General features: G+C 48.9%; 1 protein-coding gene across 10 annotated transcripts; it reads right to left on the bottom strand.

Moving 5' to 3' along the window:
* Window positions 1-10,155: 10,155 nt before the first annotated feature.
* Window positions 10,156-19,918, bottom strand: LOC127675387 (X-linked lymphocyte-regulated protein 5C-like). Of its 10 annotated transcripts, none has more exons than XM_052171505.1 (9): window positions 19,904-19,918; window positions 17,287-17,423; window positions 16,682-16,751; window positions 15,729-15,763; window positions 14,400-14,517; window positions 13,565-13,664; window positions 12,048-12,146; window positions 10,701-10,805; window positions 10,156-10,605 (listed from the first exon to the last, which is right to left on the bottom strand). In XM_052171505.1, the coding sequence occupies exons 2-9, from the start codon at window positions 17,390-17,392 to the stop codon at window positions 10,531-10,533; spliced, it is 708 nt and encodes a 235-aa protein (XP_052027465.1). In that variant the 5' UTR covers window positions 17,393-17,423; window positions 19,904-19,918; the 3' UTR covers window positions 10,156-10,530. The 10 variants fall into 10 exon arrangements, with proteins under 10 accessions (XP_052027465.1, XP_052027466.1, XP_052027459.1 ...); XM_052171506.1 differs by lacking the exon at window positions 19,904-19,918 and adding an exon at window positions 19,854-19,901; XM_052171499.1 differs by lacking the exon at window positions 19,904-19,918 and adding an exon at window positions 19,782-19,862.
* Between the last annotated feature and the right edge of the window lie 2,129 nt (window positions 19,919-22,047).

Consider the following 22,047-nt stretch of genomic DNA (forward strand, 5'->3'; position numbering starts at 1 on the left):
AAATCTGGCCCACTATAAGAGGGGCTACTTGCCCCTCCTCTCTCTCTTTGCTCACCGCTCTCCCACATACTCTCACCTCTCTGCCCCTGGGGCTCTTCCCCCCCCCCTCCACGTGGTCATGGCCGGCCTCCACTCTCTCTCTCTCTCTTTCTCTCGCTCTCTCTCTCTCTCTCTCTCTCTCTCTCTCTCTCTCCCACTAACTCCCATCCCCTATTCTGAATAAACTCTATTCTATACCATGTCTGTGTGTGTGTGGTCTCTCAGGGGCAGAGGTGCCCAGGCAAGGGCCCGCCTGGACACCTTCCCCCATGCCGCCTAGCCACATTCACCTAACTCACCTATATTCTCACCTAACCCCTTATATTATCCCCTTTAAGCCTCATCATTCTTCATTGGTGCGTTGGCCGGGAACGAGAAACACCATGGGATATTAAGCCTCATCATCCTTCTCACCCTACATGTGTTATCCTCTCTTGGTCTACTTTCCAGGGTGGGGCATGGGGAAGTGGTATGTGACACCCCCCACCTCCTACAAAAGAGGCTGCTAAGTCCCCCTTTTCCCAACCAGGCAATGCCAGAACCCTGCCAAAAAGCATGGACAGGGAGGAGTAAGGTCCTCCCAAGTGCACACACAGTCCCGGGCCCACCAGGCGAGTGCCCTGCATCTCCTGAAAAATGTGACTTGGCCCCTGGCAGGGGTACCAAAGTTGACAGCTGAAGTGAGTGGCTGGAAACCACAGGGTGGGCCCCTCCCCAAGGCCAGGCATGGGTGGCAGCAGGTCACCAAGTTAAAGCTCCTGGGCAGAGTGTGACTACTTGCTGCTTAGCAGTTTTCCAGCCGAGGGCCACGTGACTGACTGTAAAACCTACAGGAATAATGGACAGGGTTTTGCTGATGAAGCTGCAGCTTGAGATGACATAGCTTAAAGCAATGCAGCTAGCCAAAAACTTACAAGTTTTCTTGTTTGTCCCTAACAGCAGAAACAATTAATTGCCAATGGCTCCGTTATGGCATATATCAACTGACTGGTTGTGGCCGACTATCAGATTAACCACTGGAAAGCCGAGGGAGGTTTATCTCAAACCTCACTAGAGGATTCGACATCAAATAGTGCAAGAAAATTATCACCCGAGCCTAAAAGAGAATTGGCGGTAGAGGAAAAGACAATACAGGGGATACAGGTGGGTCACTTGGATCCAGAAGTCAATTGTATTTTGATTGTTTTCCCTTTCTAAAAAGTATGGTTATGCCATATGTCTTTACTCTTAAAGGGGTACTTTATTTTAGTGTTACAATATCACATTCAAGAGATTTTAAACATCTTTTAAATTTTTTAAAGAAAGGGTTTACATCATTACAAAGGTTAAAAATCAGTGACTTAACATTATTATTATATGTCCCCGTAGACTAAGAAAGCCACAAGTCTCAATGTTTTACTTTGGTGTGGATTTTTATGTGACAATGTTAGAAATCCAGAGTTATTTGCTACAATATACGATATAAAGTTCAGAGACTTTACATCAGTGGATTTCTGATACTTTATTGACAGGCTCCCTCGGTAGCCTTTAAAGTACAGACTCAATGATGCTTCTCTTTATGCTAAATGTATATACATCCAACATAGTGGAGCATGTGTCCTTATTGCAGGCTGGGGAATCCTCTGGGTATATGCCCAGGAGAGGTATAGCAGGGTCCTCAGGAAGTGTCATGTCCAGTTTTCTGAGGAACCGCCAGACTGATTTCCAGAGTGGTTGCACTAATTTGCAACCCCACCAGCAGTGGAGGAGTGTTCCTCTTTCTCCACATCCTTGCCAGCACCTGCTGTCTCCTGAGTTTTTAACCTTAGCCATTCTGACTGGTGTGAGGTGAAATCTCAGGGTTGTTTGATCTGCATTTCCCTAATGACTAATGATGTTGAGCATTTCTTAAGGTGCTTCTCGGCCATCCGAAGTTCTTCAGGCGAAAATTCTTTGTTTAGGTCTGTTCCCCATTTTTAATAGGGTTATTTGGTTCTCTGGGGTCTAACTTCTTGAGTTCTTTGTATATATTGGATATTAGCCCTCTATAGGATGTAGGGTTGGTAAAGATCTTTTCCCAATTTGTTGGTTGCCGTTTTGTCCTTTTGACGGTGTCCCTTGCTATGTTCCTTCGTAGCAGCCTTATTTATAATAGCCAGAAGCTGGAAAGACCCCAGATGTCCCTCAACAGAGGAATGGATACAGAAAATGTGCTATATATACACAATGGACTACTATTCAGCAATTAAAAACAATGAATGCATGAATATTTTAGGCAAATGGATAGAATTGGAAAATATCATCCTAAGCGAGGTAACGCAATCACAAAAGAATAAACATGGAATGCGATCATTGATAAGTGGATATTAATTAGCCCTGAAGCTCTGCGTACTGAAGATACAAGTAGCATATCAAATGATTCCCATGAAGAAGGAAGAAGAGGGCCCTAATCCTGGAAAGGCTTGATCCAGCATTGTAGGGGAGTACCAGGACAGAGAAAAGGGAGGGGGAAAGATAGGAGAATAGATGGAGAGAAGAGAACTTATGGAACATATGGGGAGGGGGGAACTGGGAAAGGGGAAGGCTTTTAGAATGTGAAAAAAGAATATAGAAAATAAATAAATAAAAAGTTAAAAACAAACAAACAAACAAACAAAAATTATATACATCCAGTCTTCTGGATGGAGGAAAGAAGCCCTTCTTTCATGGTTTGCAGTCAAACTAAAGAATGTTCCTGCTCTTAACCCAAAACTGTTTCACAAGCTGCTACTATGAAAAAAAGGCTTGAATCTGCGGCCTTCTCTCTCTCTCTCTCTCTCTCTCTCTCTCTCTCTCTCTCTCTCTCTCTCTCTCTTTGGTCTTTGGTTTTTCCAGACAGGGTTTCTCTGTATAGCCCTGGCTGTCCCTGTATTCACTCTGTAGACCAGGCTGGCCTCGAACTCAGAAATCTGCCTGCCTCTGCCTCCCAAGTGCTGGGATTTAAATGCGTGTTCCACCACCGCCCAGCTGCTGCCTTCTCTAAGTTGTGGGTTTCAATAAACTTAGAAAAAAATCCTGGTAAGCTTCTGAAAATCATCCTGGATCCACATCTCACAGGGACACATGTCCTACGGATTATCTACCCTTGGAAATTCTATACATCAGCAGCTATAGATTTAGGTCTGTCTTTAAGAAAGGACTGAACAGCACTCAAGTTATTTTGATCAGTATACCTTAGCTAATATGAAACTGACAAATTTGCCATTTGGAACTAAACGTACTAAAGCCAGTGTAAAATAACCAACTTTCTTGTGCATATACCTTTTTTCAAGTACAATGTATAATTTCTGAATTAAAAAAAGCACAGAGCCATGCAGTGGTGGTGCACGCCTTTAAGCCCAGCACTCTGGGAGGCAGAGGCAGGCAGATTTCTGAGTTCGAGGCCAGCCTGGTCTACAGAGTGAGTTCCAGGACAACAGCCCGGGCTATACAGAGAAACCCTGTCTCGAAAAAACCAAATCCAAAAACAATAACAACAACAACAACAAAGACCCCAAAACAAAACAAAAGCACAGAATTATGATTGATGAACGGTGCCAAGATTCTATTCCACTCTGTATTGCTCTTGAGAAACTCCCTGTAGGCATGCTGTTGTAAATAGGTTTGCTTCTGGTAACAATTAACCTAATTAAAGGTCTCTGTTCTTATACAGTGCCATTTAATAGAAGGAAAATGTAAACTAATATAATGGCATATTTCCCAGTAAACACGTTGAAAGCTAACAAAAAAGGTGAATGACATGTTGATACATTTCTTGACACACCAATCAATATATCTAATGTGTCATTTCAATATGAATCGGTACAAAAATTAATAGGGAGATGTAGGCATAAGTTTTCTGCAACCTACTTTCAATAAGGTTTAACCTCTCCTCTAGCCACCACCCATCAGCAGTAGTGGAAGAGAAGAGTCATTAGGATATGCAGAAGTGGACCTGCTCAGCAATACTTCTTTGGGGGCAAGCTCCATCTCCTTTGACAGCAGTGCAGTCCTATAGCAAAATTCAAATATGACTCAGCAGCTGCAGACCAGTCCTGTCTGCAAGCAGACACCAGGCATGAACCGGCAGCTTAGGTCCAATTCTTTCTGCAGGAAGACACCGGGCAGGGGCGTCAACTGCAATGAGGCAAGGCCACAGAAACTAGAAGCTGCTGCAGGAACCTCACAAGCAGTTTTTGGGCGAGTTTCTCTCTGGCATCACGACGAGTGGGGATCAACAATTCTATGTGAGGCGAATGGAGACATGCTTGTTATTAGAGGAGAATAGCCAGGTGGAGAACACCAAACCAATGCTCATTGCTTGTCTCCTGTCATGTGTGGGGTCATATTTACACTCCTTCTTCAAGGGTCCTTTCATGTGTTTGCTATATGCAAACATCCTTTCACCTGTGTCTGCTTCAGGAAGATATTCTTCCCTGGGACTATAGGCCCGTGAAAGGCAACCTGGTTCCTGGTTGAGCCAAGGCTAGAAACCCCTGTGACCTTAAAAGGGACAGAAGTAGTTTGGCCCTGCTCCCAGAGTACCAGGCTCCTAGCACAGGCTGAAGCCCTCTATAGAGTTGTGCCCTTCCATCACGCAAGGGCTATGCCCCAAGCTCCTCCACAGATAGAGGACATGACCTGTGGTCAAGTAGCCTCAAGACGGATGTCCATTTTAATGAGGTACCCAAAGGCCAATAAACTCCTCTTCACAGACACTCCTCCCTGAAAAGGCTATTTAACCTCAGGCCCTCCCTGAGAAGTGGGGGTATGGTTTTGCTCATCCACTTTCCTCCATGACAAAAATCCTTGAAACCATGGACTGTCTCTTTTCATCGGGATCTGCTGTGGAGAGCCATTGAGAAGGCCTTTGTTTAGCTGTCATCTAATCTCCTGTAGAAGGCCTCTCTGTGCTCCCAGCCACTGCAGCCACCAAGCCAAAGCCAAGCCAGCTGCCTGCCCACAAGCCAAAGACTGTCCCCTCAGAATCCAGCCAGAGCCAGCAAGAACTCGCCCCCTCTTTAGCCTCTCAGCCTTGGGCTAGATCTAGCCAGCAGGGCCCCCCCGACTCTGTCCTCAGCTCTTCCACTGCATCCAGCAGTGCCTGGGTGTCCCAGAGCCCGAGAACCAGATGGCCTCAGCCTCCTTGCATGCCCACCTGGGGACCCCCAAGTCAGTTCCTGCTGTCCCACAACTCAGACTGCACTCCCCTACCTCTCTACCCCTTCCCCCCCCCCCCCCCCCGCAGAGAGCTGTCCTGCTGCTTCCCCACCCACCCTGAGACAGCAGGGGGTAAGGACAGTCAAGATTCCCATGTCCTGTCCCCCCAGCGGCCCAGCCCTGTGGCAGAACAGATGCAGGGCCCTACTACTCTTTAGCAAGACATCCTTTCCCCTCGTGCCCCAGCAAAACATCATTGGACTGAAGTAACTGTTCAAAGAAACTAGAATTTTCCACTTCAGGAAGATATGTTTTGCCCTCTTTTATTTGTTTTTTATTATTTAACCTTCAATTGATGTAAAAAAAAATGGGAGGGGGCTGTTCATTTGAGACCGTTTATTTTACACAGACAAGTTGTTACTGACTATTCCCAAATATATTGTATATTGGCATTATCTCCTATGAAAAAGGTCTAATAACCAATACTGCCTATGACATGTCCTAGTAGTTATCAATCTCTAGATTTTCTTAAACAGGTCACATAGGTTAGCATGGTGTTTCCTTTCTCAGCCACTCTAAACAGGTGGGACAGTTGATGCTTTATTGACTTCAAGTGTTCTTAAATGTGACAGGTAACACAGCTGCTAAACATGACTGGATTTTAGAAAGGTCTGAGGAATTAACTCAGCTAACATACCTTAAGGAGGTGTTAACCTCAGAATAAATTCAAGAAACATGTTGCTTTGGGGAAGAGATTTTTTTTTCTCTTGTTTCAATGGGAAACAAAAAAGCAACAGATCTCTTCAAAGCGAATGCAAATTGGATTTACCCAGGAGTAACCTCCTGAAAATCTTGACTGCAGACAGGAAGAGATCCAGGCAAGCAAACAAAACCGAACAGGTGATGTACATACTGGTACTTCTACATGGCACCAGCTATAGAGACCCGCTGAGACTTGAAGGCCCCTACATAGCCAACGGATCCCTTTGCCTTCCTGTCCTCATGATGTTTTATATATGCCATCCTTTCAAATATGGCATGGACAGAGATTTATATTACCGTCTGCTTATGCAGTCCAGTGGACTCATGGGTTTTTAATGCCTTTTAGTTCTTCAAACATACAGCAGAGAATCATCATTAGTAGAATTATGCATGCTGTACATTCCATACATGTGTTAGTGCAGAAATATACTTACAATGTTACCTTTAAAGTTTGTGTGTTTCAGAGCAAATGGACCAGAGGCAACACCTGGCTGACAGCTTCCAGGACAAGCTTAAGCAGACCATGGCTTCAGCCACAGACACTCCTCAGTCCCTCCAGCCACAGAACACCTCCCTAGAGGGGGGTTATTCTACAAAATCAGAAAGCTCTGTACTTACTGACTGCTGAGGGACTTGCATTTTGTTGATGTTTCTATGCCAGTGAACCTGGGCTGGTGGAATAAAAAACACAAATGCTCATAGATCTCCAGCGCACACTATGGGACCAACACCCCTACCTCATGGTACTAAAACCCTCTGGTGCATTGGTTTCTAAAACCCTCCTTGGCCCATAGCTGGCTACTGGAGTCCTACTCCTCCAGGAACCCTGCCTCAAATGCAAGCATGTCTGGTCCACCAGGCCTGCATAAGCAGTGTGAGAATTCATTCATTCAGTTATATCTCTTCTAACAAACAGGTTTAATTTAAGGCTGTGTGTCTGCTTCCTCCTGTTCCCTCCTTTCCACAGGGTTCCTTTTGTTATTCCTTGTGTTACATAAGCATGCTTGCAGGTAAGCTTTCTGGGATTCGTGAAATGCTTGTACACCCAATCATCTCTAGTTCTGCATTCACCCATGTTTCTCCATTTCTGTTTCTCATTCTCACTTAGAAAGAAAAGACTGGAAAGTTGAACCTCAGCTAATAATGAACGGCCAAGCACCTCCTGTGAAGGAAGAGAAGGAGAAGATATGTAGGCCATGTCCTCTGTTCTTCTGTTACTGTCTCCCCCACACCTCGCAAGCCCCATCCCCTGCCTCTCTGCCTACTTTTAGTCCTTGGCTTCACTTCCTCGCCCCCGAACCCCTTTTTCTTGTTTTTAACAAAAGGAAATTGCTTGCTAAGGTGCATTCAGTTTGCTCCTTTGTTCCTTTATGAGATACCAGGATTATTCTATCACAAACAGTGGGCCCCTGTTGTGTGGTTCCGGCCCACTTGGACCTGCAAGGTGCTTGTGTGACAAGGAGCATGCATTCATTCTTGCATCAGGTAGATCTCACCAGCCACAACCCCTGTTAATGGGCCATTTTCCTGAGGGCTATGTCCTCAGCTTCCTGAGGCCTGGGCAGGTACTCGGCCACAGTCCTTTCTCAATACCTCAGCTGGGCAGGTAACTCTGGGATCAGGAGAATGTGACTGGCCCAGGCCCCCCACACCTGGTATGAGAATTGAGGTGAACAGCAGGAGAAACCGCCTCTGGACTCTATCATCCACCATTCTCAGTCTGGTCCCTGGCTCTTCTGCAGTCCCATTTTCTTGGCCCCAAGGGGCTTCAGATGCTGGCCGACTGGACCCCCCCCCCCCCCCGCCCCATCGTAGCCGAGCGCAGAGCTGCCTACACCCACCTACCTTTCTGGGTGATCTAACATAGGCATATTCCCCTGCGAGCTTCCTTCCCTCCCTAGGGGTCAGTGAGCATCTATACCTAGTTATACTCTACCTCCCTGGGTCCCTGGGTGTACATTTGTGATTGCCTGGGAAGATTCAGAATGAGCAATCCTGGGGATCTTACCAGTGAGGTGGGCCCTGGCCGGCCTGCCTGCATTCCTGACATTGTCCTAGCACAACCCTTAGCATGAGGTGGCCCCAGCATGGGGGCCCATCAGGTGCAAATGAGCAAGTAGGACCCACAATAAGCATGGTGCAAGCTCCAGGTCCGGGTGAAAGTGAAGCTCTTGGACATCACCTCAGAGGCCAGCGTGGGCCCCGCTTCCTTCTGACCCCACTGTCGTCCCTGAAAAGTTTGGATCCATCCTGGCCACTCTGACTCACCACTGAAAGCTCAGCACAGGGTATCCTGATATCCAGTTTCCCACCTTGCCATTATCACCCCACTGCTTTACACAGAACCTTCCTCCTCAGAAAGGGAAGATATGCAACCAGTCCCTCTCTACCCCAAGAGGGTATCTCTCTGACTGGCTGGAACAGGGTATATTTGAGGATGTTCTAGCACGTGGGTATTCTTGGGATGGGTCTAGCACATGGACATGAGAGTGGCAGGCATAGCAGGCATGTCTGACATAGGCAAGCACAGCAGGCTTATGTGTGAGCCATCCCTGAGAGAGGCCTAACAGGTGTGGGCACACAAGGCAGACCACATAGATGAATCTGTGATGGGAGTCCAGCAGATGCTCACAAGGGAGGTTGTCTAGCACATGCTTGCTTGCATGCGTGAAACAAGGACCAGCAGGCCCCATGAATTGGGCCTTGTGCAGGCATTCTGAGGCTTGGCTATGAGAGTTTAAAGCACTAGTTCTCCAACTTCCAGATACAGTCCCTCAGGTTGAGGGGATCCCCACCCAAAAAATTATTTCCATTGCTACTTCACAACTGTAATTTTGCTACTGGTATGAACAGTAATGCAAATCTCTGCGTTTTCCAGTGGTCTTGGGCGTCCCCTAGAAGTCAAAGGCTCCGTTGATCCTCCAGTGGGTCACAGCCACTCTCAAAAAGGTGCCATCTCCAGTTTCATCTCCCTAGTCTGGGCACCAACATTAATGGCACCAAGCCTCGTCTATCACCCTGCCACCCCTGCCTCTCTCCTGCTGAAAGTTCCTTACGTTCCTACACCCTCTGTAGTGACCTATAAGACAACAGCTACTGTTCAGAGCCCTCTTCCCATTCCCTGTCGATGGAACTCTGAAAGCTCCCCTGGTTTCACCACCCACCCCGCATAAGTTGGGAATGAGTCCGTCATCTGGCTCATGTCATGAGTCACTGGTTGAACAGAGCTGGCTCAGGAGTCACAGAGCATTACTCAAGAAGTGTTGGGGCTTAGGCTAGTGAAAGGTTCTTGAGTTCCCCAAACGTTTCCCATTCAAACTCCGAGAGCAGGAGGAATCCTCTTGCATATTCAATTACATGCCTGCTGCTAGGATGCATTAATATTGTCATTCTGAGAAATGAAGGCTCTTGATGCTGTTCCAGAAGACAAAAGTTCAGGTAGCATCACCCACTTTGAGTAGCTCAAGACCACTTGTAAATCGAGCTCCAGGGGAACTCAGCCCCTCTTCTGGACTTCATGGGTGCTGATGCACACTTGGAACATGCTCACAAAAAGATTCAACAGCTACACACATTTAAAAAATAAAGACCCTCAAATGCAGTGAACACAGATTCTAAGCATTCATTTTAATAAATACAGAACGGGACCAGGGTAAGAGAATGAAAGAGTCCGGAGTTAGACAAACACGGGCGTGCACGCACAGGCACGCACACACACACGCGCACACACACACACACACACACACACACACACACACTGCTTCTCCGCCTCTTGGTTAAGACCAAGCGTAGACAAACACACCCATACAGGCAGAAGGACTTGATGAATAGTAAACAGTCTGAGGAGAACCCTAGAAAATACTCATGTAAACACCCATCCACAACACTGGAACCACAAACACACAGATGCACGTTGATAAAATGCTTTCAACTGAAGATAAGGGCAGGTATCTTCCAACCAGTGCTGAAGGCAGCTTTGAATTGAGTCTGGGTGTCTTTGGGAAATGCCACAGCCCCACAACTAGCACAGACCCAACACATTAGGATCTGGCTCTGCTGTGGGGATCGTGTTAACGGTTTTTAGCACATGTGAGCACACAGACATGAGTGTGCTCATCAAGTCTCAGTGGCATGTTGGGGTGATTTTTCAACTGCAATGGAACTGGCTCTGTGACCTCATGAATAAACAAAAGCATGCACAGTAAAACAGGTCCCATCTTTATTCACTTCTTCCTAAAATAAGTAAGGTAACATTCACTTTGGGCACGTGACAGAGAACCAACCACAACACCAAATGACATTTGCTTCCAAAGAGTAATTGTCACTGCACGGGCAGAAGCCATTCCCCCTCGGTCTCGTGGGCCTGGACGTTCTATACTTAACTGTTGCTTCTCCCAGAACTGCTGTGGGTTCGCTTAATGGTAAACAGAGTCTCAGTCTCCATTCTAACAAACAAAGTAAAGAGAAAGGAGCTGGCTGCACTGACTACTACTACTACTACTACTACTACTACTATCTCTATCTTCTTAGCTTGGCTAACGCTCCCTTCCCTGTGCCTCCTATGTGTGAGCTTCAGATGGTTTCTTCAGGGCGGTCAAGGATCAGGGACTGAAGGTATGTTTCAACAATGGATACATCTTGCTCTTGCTGTTTGAAAAATGGAAGAGTTAGAGGATCTTCATTACATCTCTGCTAATAGGAAGCCACCCCGAGGCACACAGTGTTACAGACACATGACTTACAGTTTCCATGATAACTCTGTCCTGTGCCTTGGAGATTTCCTTCTCCACATTAGTTTGCTGACCACCAATAAAGGTTTTGCTATGTCTACTCAAGTTGTTGGCTTTCTGAAACAAACCACAACAAAAGAAGGTACTTGAACATAAGCCCCGAGCCCGAACTTGACACCTCACCTCATTTAATTTAAAAAGTACCGACTTTGCACATCCAACGGATCCTCCTTATGAATCAAAGTAAGAACTGGTGGCCACTTCTTGTAGTATCTAAATGAACTCTCCACAGAAAGTTACAGTGCTGTATTTGAGCTCACTATCATTGAGAGAAGAGAACAACGCCTAAGGCACTCATCTTAGAAAATGGACGGATGAGCAGGTAAAGGCCATACAGAGCAGACATGGAAAAAGAGGCACAGGCATGTGAGGGAGACCCCCAAGGTTCCCCAGGGGGAAGGAGCCATTCATTTACGGTGCCACTGAATGTAATTTTCACAGAGAAGACACAGCATGCAATCACATGCCCTTTGAAGCTGAGAGAAGCTGAAGTGAGGACTCGATCCCCTCTGATCATCTCTCAAAGAACACTGCAGTGGTGGATGCCAGAAGAGAAAGAGCTGTGTTGCCCGTGCATAAACTGCAAAATGCCTGTCCAGCCTCTGCCCTATTCCCAGGGCCCAGCGGAGCCTAAGAGCATAAGACATGTACCCTGGCTGAAAACTGGTGTGGAAGGGGAGCCTGCTGGCTATGTGACTGCCGAGGACACACATAGTGACTTCCAGTGGTGGAAACATAGGATCTCCACAGGGAAGACAAGGCGCAGGGATCTATCTGGGCCAAGAGCAGAGGCAAAGCATGGACAGGGAATACGAGTCACTTCAGGGGAAGCCGGTGTAACTGGGAGGAGGGAAGGCAAGACAGAAGCATCCAGTGGAGTTTTTGGAGGAGTGGTGTTTGCAGAGGACACAGCAAAGAGGGAGAATTAAAAAAGAATGCCCCTGGGAAATATGGGAGAGGGAAAGGCCCTGTTCCGGGACAACAACTCTTCAGAGCTGAGGTCTATGGAAGTACAGAAGCTTGAGGAGAAGCAGCAGAGGGAGGTTGAGAGAGTAAATTTCCAGTCAGCAGCTCCCATTCTAGAACACTCTCCCACTAAAGATCATCAGTTTCCCGGGCTGAACAAAACCTAGCCTTTTCCCTACTTGTGGGGAAAATATTCCAAAGAGAATGTGATCACCAATTTCAAAGCTAATTACTTTTCCCACAAATTGAGAAAGGGCCATTCTGTCTCCTGCTTTTATAGACACGTGGTATGACATAAGGATGCGTTCTGTTCACAAGTGCAATCTACCAGACCTTCAAATATGTGTCACACATCTCTTTAGCGTTTTCAAGCTTGGTGTCATGGTCCACTATAGCTGTCTCTAAAATCTTCATTTGCTGCTGAGTTATAAACTGAAATAGAGGAAATCGATGATAAAATGTCAGTAAAACTGAACATCCAGCCCAGTTGCTTACAGCAATTGATTCCTGTGCTGTTTTGTGGGTTCTGTCATTCATGATCAAGGTTGAAGACATGCCCTTCAATACCAAAAACAACATGGCAACGTCTGACTGGTTCCAGAGTGAGACATTCTGTACCATCTGGGCAAAATTCCCATGAAATAACAACTCATTTTGAAATTAACTTGAGATCCATCTAATCTGTAGACTTCCACCCTCAACAAAATAAGGTTAAAAAAAATTAAGTTCGGTTGTGGCCCAGTTTTCATAAAGTATGAATCTTTTTGGGCACATAATTAGCTTCCAAGGGAACACATCTTTCCAAAGGAGTTTTTCACCTAAAGCTCCCCACATTGTGACACACCCCATGACCTACATCATCAACCAAATAGGAATGACAGAGCAGACAAATAGCAACCATATATCAGATCCTGCTGTCGAGCATTCCACAGCAACAAAAATTTCAAAAGCTGAAAACATTCAATACACAGGTCTAAAAGGTAGGGTTTCTCCACCAGTCTGATTTTACTTCTAGGAAACTGAGGCAGACAAGTTAATGATTTTCCTGAGTTTTCAAAATGAGCAAGCCTCGGGACTATGGCTGCATCCCAATCAGTGGTTTCTAGAGAACATGCTCCTCACTGCCAGACTGGAATCTATCTCCATCTCCCTCAGTCAGGATTCCTAGGCAGGGGGTGGGGGTGGGGTGGGGATTGGGGGTTGGGGGTAGCACAGCTCCATCCTCCACCAGAGAGAGAGAGAGTCCCTAGAGACAGCACTGAGTCCAGTACCTGTCCCCCAAACCCCATTCTCATCTCTAGGTTGAAGGTGACTCAGTCACCATCTCAGGCCCATCACTGAATGAGGACCTGTCCCTCTCTCCTCTGGGACAGGGCCAGTCTGAACTCTGACCACTGACTGCTAAGTCTCTGCCTGCTCTGCCACAGCAACATGAACTGCTCCCACTCTGCAACCCTGATCACTGAGTCAGAAGACTACTTGGGGCCCTCCTACTCTTTGGCATCTGCACTGAATGGATCCTGAAGGGTCCCCTCTCAGGTTATAATCCCATCCCTTCTCAGGCACTCTGCAGACAGTACCTGCTCACCGACCCTCACCAACCCCTGCCCCCCAACACCACCTGTACCATGCCAGCTCCTAACCCATCATTTCCCTTGTCATCTCTCCACGGGGGTAGGGGGGCAAACAATTCAGGGAGGATGGCCAGTCTCTCCTCACCACATCAACCACCCTCCTTGTCTCCATGAGCTCATGTCCTGTGCCTTCCCTGCAGACCTGCTGCAGGAAGCCCTGCCACTAGGGAACCTGACACAGCAGAGGATCTGTTCCAAGCTGAGAGCACCACTCACACTGAGGTATTCTTCTTGGTCCCTTGTGCTGTCCACCTCATCCAGCCACTTCTGGTACAGGGACCCAAACCTTTCACAGTACATAGACTTAAGCTCCTGCCTGTAAAACACAGTACCGATTACAAGGCATGGTCACACGGGGTGCAGGTAAGCCAATGACACACACTCACCATTTTGAAACAGGAGCTAGGAGCAAAAAAGAAAGGGGGGGGATGAATTACACTGACTCACGAGGGGCAGAAATGTGACTCTCATTCCTGAAGAATTTTGTCTTCAGCTGCTACCAGAGACATCTTTTCACGTGTCTTTCCTCTCAAACACTGAGGATGCACTCGTGCATCTCTTTCCAAAGATTGCATTTCTGGCTTAAAATTAGACTCAGTCTTCCCTTCCCCTTATGGAGTAACCTATAAATTCTGTGAGCCTAAGTCCATGTCCTGGAGGCAACCTCCCCTACAGTGTTTTCCAGACAGAAAGTGTGCACAGAAACCTTTCTCCATGGGGGACTTACAGAAGAGAGCTCTGGTGGATACCTCCTAATTGGTAGAGTTTTGCAGCCCATAGAGGACTGGCCTTCCTTACAAGAAGTTGCCTGTACTGTTATCTGATGGGGGAGAAACTGCTGTCTTGCCAGTCTTGCAGCTAACACATCTGAGTTCCATAAAAAGGGGGTGGGGGGTTGTTCCCATTGGTTATGAACAGGACCAGGCCACAGAGCAAAAGGCAGTGCTCCAGAGATCCCATCAGCTATTCCATTCTGTGCACGATCATGATGGCAGACTGGAGTGATGTGGGTGGAAGAGTAAAGGCTGTTTACAGAGGGTCACAATGTTACCTTGACTTCTGCTCAGCTTTCAAAATACCCTGGAGGTTTTCAATCAGGCTTCTGAGAGAGGCATTTACATCCTTTTCAAACTGCTTCCTCTTTTCCATAAGAAACTGGGTAACATCACCTGTGGGAGAAGGGAAGAGGCATCACTTTATATCAAATATCCAGAAAAAAAAGAAGAGGAGAAGAAGAAGAGAAAAAGAGGAGGAGTAGGAGGGGGAGGGGGAGGGGGAGGGGGAAGGGGAGGGGGAGGGGGAGGAGGAGGAGGAGAAGGAGGAGAAGAAGAAGAAGAAGAAGAGGAAGAGGAGGAGGAGGAGGAGGAGGAGGAGGAGGAGGAGGAGGAGGAGGAGGAGGAGGAGGAGGAGGAGGAGGAGCTTGTTCATCACAGACACACGCCCTACAGGAAAATATGAATAAATATGCATTTTTTAAGACGGTCTCTTAAGCTGGTCTCAAACTTGCTATGTAGCTGAGGCCAACCTCACGTTCCTGATTCTGTCTCTACTCCCTAAGTGTTAGGAATACAGGCATGGGGGTATCCTGCTTGACTAAGCAATGCCACTGACAAACAATTTTCTGGACACATCCAAACCCAAACAGTTCCTCTGCACCAGAAGGAGCAATGCTGTCAGACTTCCTTGTTGGTATGAACTGACTCTACACGCTGGCTAAGAATCGATGATGGCTCTCTTGTAATGCTGTCTTGGTCCACCTATACAAGATAATAAACCCCGCTTCGGCTGGAGGGGCATATGTCACACTGGCGTTGTTACCGTGGATGACAGAAAACAAGCTAGTGTGGCATGCAGGACACGCACAAGCTTCTTCCTGGTGCTGCCTTTGGTGTTCCCTGTCAGGCTCCTAAATGGCCAGAGGCTATTGTAGGAGAGTAAAGGAGGAGCTGCTCTCCTTTTGCAGGGGTTCCTGGAGGAGAGCAACTTTGAAAAGCCAGAAAAAACGACTTGGTTCAGAACTTGGGAAACAGCTGTTGAAATCTGACATACCACTTCTGCAGTAAGTTAAAGAGCAGAGATTTATCTGCTCGCCCATCATGTCTAGTGACACTCTTCAGCAGATGCAGGAAGCAGGAAGCCAGAGTCTCTCCCCACAGCCTGGGTGACAGCTACAACATTTCCCCTGCTCACTGCAGCATCTTAAGAGTTAAGGTAAAGGTAACCCCTGAAGGCCAAAGGACAACTTACTCTTCAGAAACATCCTCTGAGCCACACAACTGTTCCAGAGTTCTGTCGTCTCTCAGCGACCACATTCTCACTGTGCATAAGTCGGAGGGCTGGAAAGAAAGTTCTGGGACTACCAAGACCTGCTCAAACCTACCTTTGAAATCCTGCCTCCTCTTCTGAACGGGCTCCCTGTGGGCAAAATAACACAGAATTCTTAGTCGAGGACAAGCATCCTAAGTTTGCTTTGAGGGAAAAGGAGAGGCATGCTGTTTTGCAGCAGCTAGAGCTTATGTGGGGTGAAGTCGGGCTTTCCTCTCTTAGGGTCATTAATTTTATTCCTTCGTCCTTGTTTTCATACTGACCCAAAGAGTCCTTTGCACATGCATATGGGCACATGGCTAAGGGTTACTTCCTGGAGCACAAGAGACTGAAAGCCTGCTGTATCCCCAGGAATCCCTCCCCAGGCTGGGTCTGGGTGGCTCAGGCAAGCAAACTCACAACCCAGGTGTTCCCTGAGCAACCTCAGGCAGCTGCACAGAAGTTAACTATCTCCTCTCCTCAAGCGGTGACTTTGTGTCTGTAGTGTTCTGGCAGCGTAGGGGATTTCTATATCAAACGTTTACCGGGATCCTTTCACGGTGCAGCGGAGGGTTTCATAAAGGTGTACTCACCCGTGTGTCCTGCACTCCAGCCACATTCACTCTCCTCCTTCCTCAAGCCCCTCCTGCTGCTATTCCTCCTACATCACCCAGACAGTGTCTGTTCAACTTTCATGCCAGGTGACCATGTGCAACCTCCAGAGTCAGCCTCTAGCCACCTCCCTTCAACCCCTGCAAACCTTCCCCTCAACCCGGGTATTGCCTGCCTCTTCCCACTCTCCCCTCTGCGTTCAGGTATGGACCTACTTGTGATCCAGGGTCCGCAGAGGAGAGAAAACAGGTGGCAGTGGTCTCTTTGATGCTGGCCTATTTCACTTAACACCACCCCCACCCCCATTCCCCGCCACTTAGATCCATTTCCCGGTAAAGGGAACTTTTGGCTTTGTACACCTGCATACAACCACACTGAAACCACCTCACGGGGAAGGCTGACCCTTTAACACTTCACCTGGCCTCTTGCACATCTGACCTTGAAGAATGGCTGCCCATGTCACTGGTACCGGCTGCTGGACTGTCTGCTGCATTGAGAAGGAAGGAAAAACCTTTGCAAATGAAGCATGCTGTTCTCATCGTCCTGCATGGGAAACAGCTTCTCTCTAGAGTTGGTCCATGAGCCCATGTCCAACACAAAGGTTTGGAAGCCCTCTCGCAGGAACATGTGCCCCTCCCTCACCCCCCCCCCCACCTCACACAGGTAAAACTCAGCTTGGCCCCAGTCTAGGGACAGCAGATACATATATGTGTACAACAAGCCTTACAGGAAAATGCCCTGTGACCCCTGGGCTTCTTCAGAGGCATGTTGGTCTCTGTGAGCCTCGTATCTATCTCTGCCACGGGCTGAGAATGTTAGGTGGGGACCGGAACCCAGAGCATGCTTGAGAATCAGAGGTTAGAGCTCTGTCCTCCGTGTGCCCCCCTCCCCAGCCCGCCTAGCTGCAATGCCATGGAATGGCCTGATTCGTATCAGACTGCCCCCCACCATGCTCCATGTGCCAAGTAGTAGAGCATCCCCACGGTTGGGCCCAGGCCCATAAGCCCCATATCAGTTGTTACCAGGGTTGACTGCATCTGGGTTCTTCGAGTCATTTGATGGGAGGGGCTTATCTACCCTCGGCCGCTTGGCACTTTTCTTCATGGCCTTCTGCTCCTTGTTTGACATGGCTGGAAACTTCCTGGGTCAGATGGGACTCCTGAAATGTCGGTATGCACAGACAGTAAAGACGCTGGATTTCATGACGGTAAATGAAAACAGGGACCAGGACCCCACAGGCTGTGGCCATGTGTGCTGGTGCTTGTGCTGGAGCAAAGAGGAGGTGGAAGGGTGGCGTCAATACCCTGCCAGGTCCAGTCACATCCTGTCCCATTTTTTTCTGGCTGAATGCAGAGCTCTCCACAACCCCGTAGCCCCCGATCTCAGCTCTTTCCCCTGATTTCTTGTCACCAGGTTAGGGCAAGCTTGGCTAGACCCCAAGCCAAGTGATCCAATGCTGGTGTCTTACTAGTCGCAGACACCAATCCACCGATGGCCAATGAGGTCACTGGAGCTGTGCCCTGGCGAGAAATGGTTGAGCCCTGCTGCGCAGTCAGGTGAAATCCACAGCAACTCTCAGTCTAGATGCTTAAGAAGAAACTCGGGGACCCAAGCCTCCAGGGGAGACCCAAATAATACACCAGAGGCAAATGCAACAGAGATTCCCCAATACACTCACCCAAGACAACAGGCAGCCTGTGGAGGGCATGAAGTCCCTGTGCTCACAGACAAGGAATACAGAAACCAGGGAAGTGAAGCAGGCAGGCAGGTTTGCTTCTTCAAGAGAAGGAATGTATATGGCTCTTTTCCACCCAGAAGGCTAAGAGTGGAATAGCCTGGTGGTCTGTGCCACCTGTGGGGTCAGGCCACACCAGAATCCCCCCCTGACTTTTACGGTTATCTCAGACCCTCCCCTGGCTGCCCCGCCCCCAGACCCTCATCCTTAGTTTTGTCTGTCAGTCAGTAGAACCCTGTGGGACACGTGGAACCGTGTCACCAGACAAAAACGGGGCAGGCTGAGCAGATACCGAACCCCTGGTAAATTCTCACATAGGAGAATGGAAGGCGTTTCATCTACACCCACCAGGTTCCAGTTGGAACACGTGACCACAACACCCTCCCCCCCCCCCAGATGAATATTATGTCCACTAGTTACACAGCACAGAACACACGGAGTTCTCCATGCTAATGAGATATCCAGATGGACAGGCCCCGGGAGGGAGGGTTCAGCCAATAAGCTTCCCTTCACCCGCATCCCTTCACGCAAGATGTATTTAATCTCTGGTCCACCCTGAGTAAATGGCATGCCACCCATCTTCCACGATGAGCAATGACTAAACAGTGTGGATAAGCAAAGACTTGTCTCATGGAGAACCGCTGATGGGGCGAGGGCGGGGGTGGGGGGAAGCCTCTGTCATACAGAGAACCCCTGCCTTCTAAGCCTCCTGCTGAAGGCCTCTCCGACCTTTGGACAAGGATATTCACCACCACCACCCCCAGCTGAGGCAGAGTTCTCCCTTGCCCTGTCCCCGGGCTCACCACTGGCTTGTGCAGCCCCACTCTTGCCCTTGAGGGCTTGTGAGATGGATGTCACTTCTGGAAGGAAGTGCATTACCATGTGTCTCGGGATGCACAGGCACCAAGCAAGGGAAACAGCCTCAAAGCAGTGCCCGAAAAGCCCGCTTACCCTCGAGAGTAGGTAGCAAAACCTAAGGAGACCTCCTTTCTGGAAGTGTTCTATCATAGGTCTCACGATACCTTGCCTCTCAGTTAGGAAACACCTCCACACTGCAGTCTCCGGTGGTAACAGCCAGTGAGAAGTCACTTGCAGAAGTGGGTCCCCTAGGGTATCTCTCCCTGCTAGCGAAATCCCCCCCAAACCCCGTGGTGCCCCCCAGAGTGGGTACGGCTATTGGACGTCACTTCCGGGAGGGTTTACCTTGGGTCTCGATGCTCAGCCTGCAAGATACGCCTCCTACAATACTCCAAAACCCCACTTACGCTCAAGAGAGGGCACAACTACGGGACATCACTCCCTCAAGGGTTTTACTTTGGGTCTCACGAAACCTTGTAGCTCAGCTGGGGAATTACGCCTCCCACAGTCACCCGCCCAAACTCGCCTTACTGTTGAGGGTGGGCACGGCTATTGGACGTCACTTCCGGGAGGATTTACCATGGGTCTCGCGACATCTTGTAGTTGAGCTGGGGAGTTACACATCCTCCAGCGCCCCCCCCCCAACCCTCTTTCTCCCTGAGGGTGCTCCCGGTACTTTGCCATCACTTAGGGGTTTGGCATCGGGTCCTAAGACACCTTGATGCTCGCTCTACTAAGGACATGCACATCTTACAGTCCCCCAACCCCTTCTACCCTCGAGAGAAGGCCGACATATTAGAAATCAATCCGGGAAAGGTTTTACCTTCGCTGCTGTGATACCTTGTCGCTCAGATATGTACTGACACCTCCTACCCTCGAGAGGGGCACGGCTTTTGGACGCCCCTTTCCTTTGGGGAGACTTACCTTGGGTCTCGCGATACCTGGTCACTCAGCTAGGGAAATAACACCTCCGACAATCCCACAAGCCCCACTCACCGTCGCGGGTGGGGAAGGTCATTGGACATCACTTCCGGGAGGGTTTTCACCTTGGGTCTCGCGATACCTTGTTTCTCAGCTAGGGAGTCACACCTCCCACAATCCCACCAAACCCCACTTCCCCTCCAGAGTGGACTGGGCCAGGGAGATGACGTTTCCGGAAGGGTTTTACCTTCTACCTCGGGTCTCATGATGCCTTGTCGCTCACCTAGGGAATTATACCTCCTAGAATCCCACCAAACCCCTCTTACCCTCGAGGGAGGCCACAGCTAGTGTGAAGTCACTTCCGGAAGTGCTGTGCCAGGATGGAAAATGTGTGTGTGTGTGTGTGTGTGTGTGTGTGTGTGTGTGTGCATGAGACTGGCCAATCCGGTTCCAGGCAGAGGCCCCTTTGGCAATCACGCACGTGTGACTTGGGGCTTGGGGTTGCACGCGTGTGTCAGCAACAGCAGCAGCAGCAGCAACAACAACATCAACAAAATCGTTGTGTTAAGGTTTTCAAGGGACCTGAAAGAACCCACACTGCTTTCAAATAGCCCAGTCGTGGACACACGGACCCAGAGAACTTCTGCAGTCCCCAAAGACCACAGAAAGATCCATGCAGACGGTTCCAAGTCTTTCCCCAAGTACACTCTTCTCAGTCACTGCGACCCTCATAAGACGTTGTTAGACAGTCCTCCTGGGGCCTAGACCACTCGGTGTGGAATTCGGGCACCAGACATCACCTCAGGGAGACTATCCTGGGCCCTCATATCTGGTCACTCACCTAGAAGAACACACCTCACCGCGGTTGCCCAGAGCCCTGCCTCCCCTGGAGGGTGGTCGCAGCTGGTCGGCCCTCGCTTTCAGAGAGTATTCGACCTGTGCGGAGAAGCATGGGAGCATGCATGCACCTGTCCAGTCCTTGTCCGTGGTTAGGCTTGTTGGAGGTCAAGAATGGGCACACAAACCCTATGAACACCGACCTCAGTTAAGGAAGGATAGTTTATGGAATGCACACCCCAATGCTGGTCAGATCAGGGGCATAGCTCAGAATTATCTGAACTATGATGACAGCAGAAGTATTTTTCTGTCAGCTTACAAAGAAAAAGAAAGCACACAAAACCCATGATGAGTTCATATAGCTGCCTGGTGGTCAGCTCTGACTCAAGGTATTTGACAGAACAGTTCATGTTGACCTTTGATTCGGTGGCTCCTACAGAAAGCTTTGTGGAATTTCTTAAGATTAGCGGATCTCACACAGAACATACAGAACAAATCAGGCTATGTGGCCAGCCTGTCCTTGCTCTGAGCCACGTTGCTTCTCTGTGTCAATGACTGGCAGGCATGTTAAAGCAACAATATGAAATAGCTGGTAGGCATGGAACAAAATGGCTACAGCTGTTCTGGGCATGGGGGATCAGACCATAAGCAGCACCAGCCGCCATGCATGCATGCGTGCGTGTGTGCGTGCGTGCATGCGTGCCTGCGTGCGTGCCTGCGTGCGTGCATATGTTGACAAGAAACAGTGCCCTTGAGGCCCTGAAGGGCCTGAAACACCCATATATACCTGTTTTGATTAGGCCCAACCGTGGAAGTGTGGACCTGGATGGATGTCTCTTGTGCCCAAGGACTTCAGACAGGGCCATGTGGCAGATCCCTAGTCCTTCTGCACGCACGCATGCTGTCCAGCCCACCCTTCTCAGTCCCTGCTTCTTTGTATCCAAGCTTTCCCACACCACCCTCCCCCGCCTCCTCTACTCCACTGTCGAATTCAGGCTCCAGACCGTGACCTCGGGACTCTCCCAGGTCTCAACATGTACTCACTCACCTACAGGGACACACAAAGCTCCCCACAATCTCCAAGAATCCTCTTTCTCCTCCAGGGTGGTCCCAAGTATTCCTTATTTCCTCTCGCCCTGTGGAAAAACATGTCTGCCCTGTGTGAGCCTGGCCAATGCCACTCCATCTTGTGCCCCTCTGCCATAGCCAGCACGCCCTGTAATCACGCAGGATTGACTTGGAGCTTTCAGTCATGCATGCATAAACTGGGAACTCACCTAGGAAGGGCCTAATGTGTCAGGAACACCTCTGCTTCCTGTTTTCAGTCACCCTTAAAGTCTGACTTCATGGAACTTGTGTTCTGAGGCTCCATGCTTCCTGCATGCACACACGATGTGATGGTGAAGCATGGTCAACATAGGAACACAGCTCT

The sequence above is a fragment of the Apodemus sylvaticus genome, chromosome X (assembly GCF_947179515.1).
Source record: "Apodemus sylvaticus chromosome X, mApoSyl1.1, whole genome shotgun sequence".
Taxonomy (NCBI): Eukaryota; Metazoa; Chordata; class Mammalia; order Rodentia; family Muridae; genus Apodemus; species Apodemus sylvaticus.